Source organism: Papaver somniferum, chromosome 8 (assembly GCF_003573695.1).
Source record: "Papaver somniferum cultivar HN1 chromosome 8, ASM357369v1, whole genome shotgun sequence".
NCBI classification, from domain to species: Eukaryota; Viridiplantae; Streptophyta; class Magnoliopsida; order Ranunculales; family Papaveraceae; genus Papaver; species Papaver somniferum.
Genome location: NC_039365.1, coordinates 129,987,481 through 130,000,530, shown reverse-complemented (window position 1 = coordinate 130,000,530; position 13,050 = coordinate 129,987,481). Strand labels below are relative to the sequence as shown.

At 35.6% G+C, this 13,050-nt stretch overlaps 1 protein-coding gene across 1 annotated transcript; it reads right to left on the bottom strand.

The window, feature by feature from the left end:
* Positions 1–3,226: 3,226 nt before the first annotated feature.
* LOC113301557 lies at positions 3,227–3,730 on the bottom strand. Its single transcript, XM_026550329.1, has one exon. It carries the CDS (start codon positions 3,573–3,575, stop codon positions 3,435–3,437), a length of 141 nt encoding a protein of 46 aa, XP_026406114.1. The 5' UTR covers positions 3,576–3,730; the 3' UTR covers positions 3,227–3,434.
* Positions 3,731–13,050: the final 9,320 nt, after the last annotated feature.

Below are 13,050 nucleotides of genomic sequence, written 5' to 3'. Positions count from 1 at the left end.
GAAAGTCATGTCGTAGCTGCTACTCCCACTGCACCTGTGTCAATATCTCCCTTCATGTCTTAGCATCTAGGTTAGGTCATGTTTCCTTTTCTCGTCTTTCATATATGATCAATAAGGGTTTACTAGGAGATACTCAGTTAGATAAAGAACCAAATTGCATCTCTTGTAAACTGGCAAAACAACCAGCTCTTTCTTTTAATCTTAGCACTTCTCTCAACTGAACCTTTTGCTCTTATACATTCTGATGTCTGGGGTAAATCTCCAATTATGTCAAAGGGATGCTTTGTATTATGTCAGTTTTATTGATGATTATTCGCGTTATACATGGGTATATCTATTCAGCTCTAGAGCAATTTTCTTAAGTTATATGTTGATTTCTCAACCATGATAAAAACTCAGTTTGGTAAAGTGATCAAAGTTTTTCGTGCTGATCAAGGAGGGGAATATATTTCCAATCCATTCAAAGAATTTCTTAAAACCCAAGGCACCATTCTTCAACTGTCATGTACTGAAACTCCAGAACAAAATGGAGTTGCAGAACGTAAACACCGTCATATTATAGAGACAGCTAGAACTCAGTTAATTTCTGGCTCAGTTCCTTCAAATTTCTGGGGAGAATCAGTCCTTACTGCAGTCTACACCATCAATAGAGTCCCAACAACTGTCATAGGAGGAATCACCTTATGAGCGTCTATGGTAAGAAACCAAACTATTCTGAGCTTCGAGTCTTTGGTTCAACTTGTTTTGTACTCCTTCCAGAACGTGAACGTCATAAACTTGGTCAAAAGAATGTCTTGTGTGTCTTCCTTGGTTATGGTATTGAACAAAAAGGGTACCGTTGTTATGATCCAGTTAATAGAAAGCTTCGTGTCTCTCGTCATGTCACATTCTGGGAGAAAGTTCCATTCTGGTCACTTCCAAGCAGCAAATCATCATCTTTTGAGTCTTTCACTTATTCTGATCCATTTCCTAGTGAATCCAATCCTAGCACTTTTCCTATATCTACTCCTGAAAGTCCATCTCCTCTAGTTGTTGATCCACCAAATACGGATGACCAAGACCACTCTACGACTCAACCTAACAGTGCAACTCAGGAACGAGATCCTGTTCTGAAGAAAATTCTTTGCCACCTCGGAATCGAAGACCACCAGCTAAGTGTGTAGACTATCATTGTTCCTTGTCTTCTATTCTGTCATTTTATGAACCAAAAACATACAGAGAAGCTGCAGCCATTCCAGAATGGAAAGATTCAATGGATGATGAATTGGAAGCACATGCAAAGGCAGGGACATGGGAAATGGTGGATCTTTCTCCTGTAAAATCAGTTGTTGGAAGCAGATGGGTCTATAAAGTTAAGACCAAGTCAGATGGTGAGTTTGAACGATGTAAATCACGAGTTGTTGCAAAAGATTATACACAAGAGTATGGTGTTGACCACGAAGAAACATTTGCACCAGTGGTCAGAATGGTTACAGTGCGTACATTACTTGTTGTTGCTACAGCACGACAATGGGGGCTTCATCAAATGGACGTGAAAAACGCTTTTCTTCATGGTGAGTTACAAGAAGAGGTTTACATGCAACCTCCTCCTGGTTTGCCTCATGGACCTAATCAAGTATGTAGGCTTCGATGAGCATTATATGGACTCAAACAAGCACCTCGTGCTTGGTTTGAGAAGTTTATCCATGCAATTCTCCAGTATGGCTTTACACAAAGCTTCTGTGGTTCAGCTATGTTCGTCATATCGTCAGAAAAAGGAATTGCCATTCTTCTCTTGTATGTTGACGACATGGTTATTACTGGAAGTGACCTACAAGGTATTAATGAACTCAAATCATACCTCAGTGATTGTTTTAAGATGAAAGATCTTGGATCTTTAAGTTACTTTCTTGGCATTGAAGTTGGCATGTCACCCACTGGTTATTTCATATCACAAGTCAAATATGCATCTGAGATTCTACAGCGTGCAGGCCTGTCTGACAATAAGGTAACTGACACGCCTCTTGAATTGAATGTAAAATACAGTCCTACAGATGGAACTCTACTATCTAATCCAACACTGTATCGTCAACTAGTAGGGAGTCTAAATTACTTGACCATTACGAGACCAGACATAAGTCATGCAGTTCACATAGTCAGTCAGTTTATGTGTTCTCTAAGGTCTACTCATTATGCATCTGTTCTCAGAATTCTAAGATATATCAAGGGGTCTCTTCATCAAGGTCTGTGTTTCTCATCCAAGTCTGATCTCACTCTTCAAGCTTACTCTGATTCCGATTGGGATGGGGATATTACAGACAGAAAATCTATTACAGGCTACTGTGTGTTCTTGGGAGACTCGTTGATCATGGAGAAGTAAGAATCAAAGTGTGGTTTCTCGTTCAGGTGCTGAAGCAGAGTATAGAGCTCCTGCTCACACCACATCTGAACTCATTTGGTTACGATGGCTTCTTTGTGATATGGGAGTTCGAAGTTCTGCACCTACGCCATTATATTGTGATAACAAGGCTGCTATTCAGATTATACACAATGATGTTTTTCATGAACGTACAAAACACATCGAGATAGATTGTCATTTTACTCGTCATCATTTTAAGAAAGGTACAATTGTTCTTCCGCATGTCAAATCAGAGTTTCAAGTGGGCGATCTTTTCACCAAAAGTCACTCTGCAGCTCGTCTTGGGTTCTTAATTTCCAGACTCAAGATGTGTACTCCACCACCTTGAGTCTGAGGGGGTGTTAATATATGGTCAAGATATTATACGATCTTGACATTAATGTGTTGTTATACGGTTGTAACTACACGTATATTTCCTAATGTATTTATCCTAGATATTGTTAGGTGTATCTTATTTTTGCCTTATCAAGTTCTGTAAGTTTGTATAAAAGCAGACACCTTTACTTATCAATATATACACTGAGTTAATCTCACAACAACCGTAAAACACCTTTACCTATCAATATATACATTGAGTTAATCTCACAACAACTGTAAAATCTCTATGCTCATGTTTAACAATCAGAACACCTATTACCACATAAAATAGAGATCATGGAATGGAAGGAAAAAAATGGGTTGTTTACTTATACTTGGTAAATTAGTTTCTTTAGTACCGTAATCTTATTTAGTAAATTAACTCAGAAACTGACTATAGGAGACTGGTTAAATATCAATTGACAGTGCACTATGGGAGATAGCAAGAACGAACAGTGGAGAAATTCGAAGTTTTAGAAATTTGAATTTTGATTAAATTTTTTTCCGATGTATACATACAAAGACTAATTGTAAAATACATAAAAATTGTTAAATTTATCGTTAAACGACATTAAATCCGTTTCAGTATATGTACACTCAAAAATGATTTCCGTGATGACGATGATAAAAAGCTTCTCTCCATCTTATTCTTCATCTTTATGAACTTGAAATTAGTAAATCAATCATGCCAACAGAGAAGCATAACTACACATCTTCTAATAATATAAAGTCTTCCTCTCTGTTCTCTAAGAACTCCTCCAAGTCCTCTGGTTAACTTTCTCTTTGATCCTCCCATTGTTGAATCATTCATCATTTTCATGGTTTCTGATAGAGAAATGCAAAGTAGTATCAAATTCTTTTTCTTGGTGTTGTTTGAGAATGTGCTTTGATCAATTGAGTGTGTGTTGTTGAATTGTGAATGACAAAGAAGAAGAGAAGTGTCTTCTTAAATAGGAAAAATGGAGTGTGGTCCAGGTTCAACTCAAAAATGGAGAAGAAACACCAATGAGAGGACAGAGAGAGGGAATTATTATTGATTGTCCCCCTCTCCATTTCACCGGACAACACTGCTTTTGGGTCCCAACCATCCACTTGGGAATCCCTTACCCAACAACAAAATTATTAAATACATCCCTATTAAAAACACACGAGAAAATACAAAATCCCCCACCCCCACCTTCATCTACATACTCACTGAGGGGGCACCAAACGACCAAAGTTATGGGGCTAGTTTTATTTTATTGCTTTAGTTTTTGTTTTAACCAAAAACTCTCCTAATTTTATTGATGAGGAAATCGTTTTTTCTCTTTCTAATCCATTGGTGGATCTATCTAATCATGTTTAAGATTAGTGCTCTTTATCTTTACCAAATATCTCTAACTTCCCTAATAATGAGCTTAAGTTCAAAGAGCCTAATTAGAGCAGTAGACTGACTCTACTTCCAAGTTCAAAGAGCCTAACACATAGCTCTCTGATTAGATCATTTTATTTAGTGTTATGTGATTATGTTATTACGTGATGACTGGGATAATATATCAATCAGCTACCCACCGAATCATGTCAAACCGATAAAACATCCAATGTCACTACAAGAAACACAAGGCACAGGTTCGGCGGCAAAATTTTGTGTGCAAGGATATTTTGCAGTCAAATTTTCGTCTCTTGCAACCGGTCCGAATGGATTTGTAATCAGTTTGGTTACTAAATTGACCGACTAAAGATTGGTTTGGTGATTGGTTAGCCGCGTTAGCAGACTACATTCAAAATGAATAAAATCAATTTCTTAAAAGAAACCATATAATTTTCATTTGGTTAAGTTTGAATTTCTTAAAAGAAACCATATAATTTTAGCTGATCAAGCAACTAAGTTTAGTAAGAGGACTAGAACCTCAAGAGAATGAATGGGAAGTGTTCCTGATTTTCTCAACTCTAAAATGTAATTCTCTTATTTTTAATAAAATCAATTTTTCCTAACAAAAAAAAAAAGAATAATAAATTTGTTGAATCAGATCCCTTAAAAGCTGAAAAATGTTAAAATAAAAACCTTTAATTTTGATATTATTATTATTATTATTAAATAAAGAGTATTACATCTTACATTAACTAGTTGGAAGCATAACAAGGTAAGCTCCAACAACGTACTGCTACATTAATTGAACAGGTTGCCGTGCTAGCCTACCAGTGAGTTTCATGGGTAACCTAGCCAAGGAAACCGAAACGGATTTGGGAGCTGAGATTTTGATTATAAAGATAATCTCACTAAATAATAAAGTAAAATAGTCTTTCATTCAAATTCAGAAGGCAAAATCATACGTGAGCATTATTCCTATCTACTTTGTCTTATTCTTGATGTTCTTGTTTAATCTTCACCGGATGAAAATAGCTTTAAACTGTCTTCCTTTTTAGTACGAACTGAATAACCTTATCTATTTAATCAAAAAAACAAAAAAAGTAAACAAACAATTAAAAGAACTTAGTACAGAGGAAGAAATGGAGACGCAAGAAGATCGACACACTTACATGGGAAGTGTCCGATATTTACAAATGATTTAGTGTAAGTTTTATGGTGGAAGAATTCCATCTTCCAAATTCCATGACACCTATATATTTGGGGTTGATCATGGAAATTCAAGTTTAATGGTGGATGGTAAAATAAAACGAAACCGCTATTCAGAATCGCGTTAAACTCGATTCCAAATCGTGTTCAATCTTGGCCTACAAATTTGACGGTGAAAAGAGACCATCAGATTTAAATCAACCTCAACATTGAGCATTATTCGGAATAGCGTTACCGCGATTCAGACTGTCACTTTATTGGGTTCCAACATATCTTCCATGGAACATAGCTTGGAAATAGTGTGGATGACCCCAACTTGGAACCATTAGACTTGGCATTATACACTTTATCCAAGCTTGGAATAGATTGAATTCTACCATAAAAATTTCCCTTATGAAATAGATTTGCGCTGCACCCGTGGTTAAGCCGGGGTTGACACTTGAAAAGGACAAATAAGTCTCACTTAACTTGATTCAAACTTAAGGTCATGACTCCTTTCCATTATTGGGTATCTCCACTTATGTCCATTATTCTCCATGGTGATGAAAACTGAAGTGTCACATAAAAGGAAGATGGGATGACGTTCATGGTGCAGCCACCTTCGACTTCTAATCATACAACAAGATATGCGTGCATAGGTTATTATGTAATAGACCCTTTGTATAATAGGTCCGACGATTACGTTGAGTAGGATAACCCAAACTCTTAGATACATTTGTTATTGAACGTGTAGATATTGTCACCTATCTCCACTGCGTGTTTCTGTGGGATCTGCATCTGCATCCCGTGAAAAGTATTATAGAAAAGAATGTTAATAGACCTCTCTCTGTCAATTAGGATCCGCTACATTTCCCATCATCCGATGTCATGGGTGATGATGACTAGCGGGCCGAAGTGAGGCTAATTTATAAACTTAAAATGGTTATCAATAAAAAATAATTGGGAGTGAGAAATTTGTGTCCGCCGCTACCAAGTCTGGATTTTGGTCATGTGATCCTTCTTCGTTGAATACCGCGCAAACCATTTCCCCAAGGGTATACCATGCGGTGGTTTCACGAACATCGTAGTTTTCCGTTGTATATCCATTGTTGTACCATAGTCTCTCAGTGTTGACAATCTTTCGCTTTGTGGAGCTGGTATTGATGGGAAGGAATAACATGGAACATCCGGGTCTGAGGACCTTTTTAATGGCAACTGCAAGATGAAACTTAGCTTATATAAAGACAAATCTCTCAAAACTAAACACAAAGCTCTAATATTGCTCATATGATCAACCACAACTTTGGTGATCATATATATATAGAACTATGAATTCCTTTTCCTAGTCCTATTACCTTATTACATGTCTTTCCTTTTCTTAGAACTAGATGACTTCTAATTCCCTTAGGATTACATCAATTTCCTAATCTTGTCCTAACTAGCTTGTTAGTGACTTTCTATGTTGAAGTTTAACCAACACTTTTGATATTAAACAACTGCACTGAAATATGACGAATCGCTTCTGGATGAGTTCAAATAATAAGTCCTCTAATATAATTATGTTCAACTCCGTGTACTCTAAATTTTGGTTCTCCTGAATTGGTGGTAGTTGGATGACCAATCGAGTTGGAACACTACGAGTCATCAGGGTAGTATATTCTTTTATGGAAATTGAATTTGCGTGTTGATATGTGCTTACTGACAATGATATGTACTCCTGCAAATATTATACATCTGACGAGATTTTCGACAAGAACATTATCCCTATGTGGATCACGATTGACTAACGATAGGATTTATAAGCAATGTGCTTGATTTCCATAGGAAAAGTCCGAATTACTTGTTATTTGATACTAGGTTGTTTTAGCATGTTGAAGAGATCAAGACTGTAGGTTGATGTTTTAGCTTTTTTGCGGCTATATCAAGCTAATGAATCTGCTAGTATTTCTTTCGGACTGATACATAAGATTTGATTTTTATACCCATGGGAATAATGAAATTATGGGATTGAGTGTCGTCCTGGTAGAAAGTTTGAAATGGATCCAGTGAGGACGCCTAACGAGGTAGTTTACGCGAAAATGATGGATTTTCACGTTTTAACTAGTTCAAATAGCTAGTTCAAATAACTAGTTCAAACGCGAAAATGATGAACGCCTACCATATCTCAATTTCTCAAATCAATCTGCAATCGAACATATAAGAATATGTGAGCCAGATTAATATGAGAAATAACTTGGATGGTACCAAAGACTAATATCCAAGCGTCAATCAATTTCAATCAACAACCAAAGGTTGGATTCCCCAATTGATTGAGCTACGCACAACCTGTGATATTTCAATTATATAAAAAAATAATGGCGAAAAAAAAATAACACAGACACCAGAAATTTTGTTAACGAGGAAATCGCAAATGCAGAAAAACCCTGGGACCTAGTCCAGATTTTAACACCACAATGTATTAAACCGCTACAGACTCTAGCCCACTACAAGTTAACTTCGGACTGGAATGTAGTTGAGCCCTAACCGATGTCACACTAATTAAGGTACAGTCGCGTTCCTTACGCCTCTTGAACCACGTCGGATTCTGCTCACTTGATTCCCTTAGATGATCTCACCCACAACTAAAAGTTACTACGACCCAAAGTCGAAGACTTAATAAAAAAATCTGTCTCACACAGAAAAATCTTGATTTCTCGTCTACTTAAAGCTATGTCTCGGACTAGGATAAAATGTGTAGTTGAGATTTAGACTTCACGGCGTTCATCGATTTAAGACGAAGATATACTGAGGAGAGATTGGAGGAACTTCATCAACAAAAGGTATATGGAGACTAAAACTTATCTATCACTCAGAAGTCTATTCTATTCAATCTCCTATTGAGACTAAGTCGTATAGATATATATATTTTTACATTATACACATTTGATATTTCGAGCTGAGCTTAACTCGCTTATATCTTTCTCAAAATATGTTTTGGAAGCTTTTTGCTTTAGCTACATTCATCATTATTCTTAACGAGTTTAGAAAACAATTTATTTGTTGGAAACTAGATAATGAGTCAAAAGATGATCATGTGAAAATTACCTTGAAACATATTACATGATTTTTGTGAGACAGTCATTTGATGTCGACTCGGAATGTTTCGCATTGATCATTCGATCACTTGAAAATTACTTATAAGTTAATAGTTTGTGTGAGAGAGCTATTGTCGTCTTCTAAGGATGTTTCAATGATTGAAATGAGAGTTTAGAACAATTAACGTTTGTCTGGATACAACACAGTCTACATACCAGTATCCAAACTGTTTTGGTATGATTCAGGTCCGAAAACCAAGTTTGCATACCAGTATGCGAATGGTTTTAACTGTTAAAGTCTGGGAACCAAGTATGCATACCATTATGCGAATGATTCTACCTGAGTTACGGTCTGGGACGACAGTATGCATACCGGTTTGCAAACTGCTGGACAAGACCAAAGTTCGGAACTTAAGTTTGCGTACCCGTTTGCAAACTAAGTGGTTAAAGTTCTAAAATCAGTTAAATATGATTTCATACTCATGATTAAATACATTTGTAAATTAAGGAATGCAATCTTTGCAAACCTTGGATTAATGTTCATGAATTGATTCTTGAATAAATACTTTGTATAATCATGAATCAAATTTGATTTTGTTTCAATTGTTTCTTGTATACTTCTATGAGAATATAAACAATTGAAAAACTCTATGAGTAACACAATTAGATTCATTTAATTATCTTTCATGTTTGATTGATCATCATATTTGATGTAGAATTGTTAGATGAATGTGGTTAATACAAAAGTGTTCATATTGCTAACTTCGGTTAACTATTGTTGAGCCAACTCAATATACACGTTTAGGTACGGTTACCCATATCAGAATGAAGATATATTTCATTTTTATGTTACAAGCTAAGACCATCTAATGTGGAGAGATATTGCTTTGGTTTTAAGCAAACTTAGCTTGAATCTTAAATCAGGTTTTCATCTAACGGTGAATATTGATTGCTTTGTTTCTAAGCTATCAAATACTGATTTGAAGACAATATAAGGGAGAACTCTAGCAACTGGAAAAAATAATCCCCACACTTCTATGTGATACTAGTTGCGACTAGAGTCGATTCTTCTTTAACCTAGGTTTTTCCTAAAACCATTATATGTTAACGACTTAAAGAATTCATTGGGATTCTGAAGCCATACTCAACTACTTTCTTTGTAGTTGCGTGTTATGATCTTAATTGTTCTATCATATTGAGTACTTTCTTCTCTAAGATTTTCTCGAGATTTATCTCCGATAGGTAAGATATAAAAGGTAATCACAAAGATCTTTCTATCATTCTTTGTGATTCCACAACAACTACCTCTACTGCCATATAGTTAAGTTATTGTGAGTGATTGATATTTCTAGGTTGTTCTTCGGGAATATAAGACCGGATTATCAATTGGTTCATGTTCACCTTTATTTATCAAAAGACGGAACAAAACTTCATAGGTACTTATGTGGGAGACAGATTTATCTATCGGAATAGACTTATCTGTGGGAGACATGTTTGTTTATAAAGTTTTCGACTTTGGGTCGTAGAAACTCTTAGTTGTGGGTGTGATTAGCTAAGGGAATCAAGTGCGTAGAGTTCTGATGGGACTCAGAGACGTAACGAACGCGACTGTACCTTAATCGGTGTGAGACTTGGTTAGGGATCTACATTCTAGTCCGAAGTTAACTTGTAGTATGCTAGTTTCTGTAGCGTCTAATACAGTGTGGTGTTCAAAACTGGACTAGGTCCCAGGGTTTTTCTGCATTTGCGATTTCCTTGTTAACAAAACTTTTGGTGTCTGTGTTATTTCTTTTCCGTATTATATTTGTTTATATAATTGAATATCACAGGTTGTGCATAGTTCAATCAATTGGTAAATCCAACCTTTGGTTGTTGATAGAAATTGATTGACACTTGAACATTGGTCTTTGGTACCGTTCAAGTATTTCTCATACCAACCAGTTCATGGATTCCATCCTGTTAATTTGTTGATTGATTTGAGAAAAAGATATAACTCTTGGATATCTTTCTTTGATTGAGTATGATTGTCTAGTTGATTCTCTTGGAATTATATTGGAGTTATTCCATACAGATTGCCAAACGAAATATTGGGTGTGGCTGTTAGACCCCTGATTTTTCAAGTATCTTTGACCATTTCACATCAAAACAACAACAGTAAGATCAGTATTTGTTCGAGAAGGTATTATCTTTGTGTTCTCGGTCGTTTTTTTTTTCGTTGCAAGTTTTTATCATCTTATGGTCTAGAGAATATCTTTTATAGAAGAAAAAAAACTATTTGTTTGTGTAAAACTTTTTTTTTCACTAATTTTAAATGGAAAAAAAACAAACAAATAAAGCTCATTTTCTCTGTCCTCCGTCTCTCACTCCTTCTTCTTCTTTAAAAAAACCACCACCGACAATTCTTTTCTGCTCAGACATAGTCCATTTTGGACAGGGTCTTAGTAGATTTATTCGTTATTTCTCGCTTTCCAGGTTAATTAGTTGTTATTATGGTGGTTTTATCTCGTCTTTATACGTTTATCTCCGTCTTTGCTTTAGTGGCGATTCTTTGTTATTGGGTTGAGTTTTATAGACCATTAGTGATGCTCTTCAACAACAAAATTTTCATCTTTGTTGTCTCCAAAGACGGAATCTTAATTAGAGTCTCCACATTAACTTATCCAGCGAAAGAATCTTTATCATTAACTTATCCGACGAAGGAATCTTCTCGATGATGTTTTTGACGATGAAAGCTTCATTAATTGTTATAAAAGATTTGAGCAAACGATTCATATTTCTGTGATTTATAGAGACAATAAATGTATAGTATCTTATATCTAGCTAAAATTATACAAGATCTACCCTTTTTTTTTATTATGCACGTTATAGTGTTAATGAAAATACCATGGATACAAAATACCTAGTAAAATATTTGTTCGTTGTCAGAATAAATCTCACTGTTGTTTTATGCCCAAGTTTTCAGTCATCCCACATTTTTCAAATTGCTATGCTATCTCATCACTGGTTAGCATCTTTTCGTTGTTTCATCAGAGAATATGTCCTTTGAAGTGGCAAAGAGAAGCTCGGTCAGTATACACGAGGGAAAATAAAAAGAAGAGGATATATCAAATATATTCAGATGAGGTCAGCTATATTACTGCACAAATGGCTCGTCCCTTGGTCATCAACTCAAACAGAAGAAAAAAAATGGTCTTACTCTTAAAAATAAATATTCTCTAAATTTCCAAGTCTCCAAAAATATCACCTCTTGAGTAAAGATTTCTAGCATGCCTATTTTCATTAAAAAAGAAAATCTCCCTGAATCTCTGAAAATTACAAATCAATGACTTTTAGTTCTCCTTCGAATAACATGGGTGTTGGAGTGACTCTTACAAAAATCCTAATCCAATAACATGGAGTTCCAGAAAATTTGAGTGAGTTAAAAAAAATCTCTAACCAATAACAAGAGATATTAGGAGACTCTAACAATAGATTTGGAAATTCTTCAGAAGTCATTTGAAATCTTAATTGACTACCTCTCTGTAAGATATGTGAGATTTTGAGAGACTTTGAATTTTGCATTAGATTTTCATGAGCATCCAACTCTACCTCAACTCATCTCAAAACCGTATAAACTTTCAGCTCGTAAGCATCAAAATTTATTAAACTTGGTGATATCGTATAATATTTACCTTCCACTCTGTTTTTTTTAGAACCATCAAGTGGTTTGATGGTTCTCGTGCTCCCTCCCACTGTGGAGGTCAGGGTTCGAACCCTTGTAATTGCTAAAATTCCTAAATGAGTGAGATTTAAGAGAAGTTTAGGGGCCACCATACCAAGCTATCAAAAAAAAACTCTTCCACTCGAACCAATCGTGTGTGCTTGGCGCAGTTACAAGGAAATGTTTTATGCTAAAATTTATACGTGTTGAAGTTGGTATTTTAAAAAAAATTGTCTCTAAAAATCACAATGACTCTTTACGCTATTCCCATATAAAATCCCTTAATATCTCCGGATTGTTCGAGACATTCTAAGATAAATAAGAACTCTTTCGGAATACTTAAAATTGTCGTTTAACTATATCTCTATTAGTTTTTCATTAATGAAAGAAGGTTCCTTGTTTATCCAAAAGAAAAAAAAATATATATATATATATATATATCCAAAAAAAAAAAGTTTTGCATGGAGCCCTAAGGTATTTCCTACGGTACGCGTCGATTATCCAATTTCTTTTTACTCGGTCTATAAAATTAAATAAAAAAATAAAAGTTGTACATGGGCTAGGCCAGACTAAAAGCTAGTTGTTAGGCCACCCCCTCATCTAGCCTAATTGAAACGGTAGTAGACATCGCCAGGCCATTATACAGATAGAATGAATCCTGGTCTGCCCTCATATAACTCAAAGGTATCTTCGGCCAGCAAACAAGCTTGCTTGGACAAAGCATCAGCAGAAAAATTTGCTTCCCTATAACCATGAATGTAACGAATATTAGTGTAAAAGTCCTTCGCTAATCTCCACTTCGGCATTAACTGCCAAGGCAACTCACCCTTCTGAAAATCTTGAATGCAACTCATCGAGTCCGATTGAACACAAATATTCTTCGCATTCCACCTCTTGGCTAGCATTGCACCATAAATTACAATACACACATCCGTATAATAATTAGTCTGCCAACCAAGGCCAACACAAAGGACGCCAAGCACTG

Coding starts and splice junctions, on each gene's coding strand:
- LOC113301557 (XM_026550329.1), bottom strand. CDS start 3,575: ATGAAAATGATGAATGATTCAACAATGGGAGGATCAAAGAGAAAGTTA.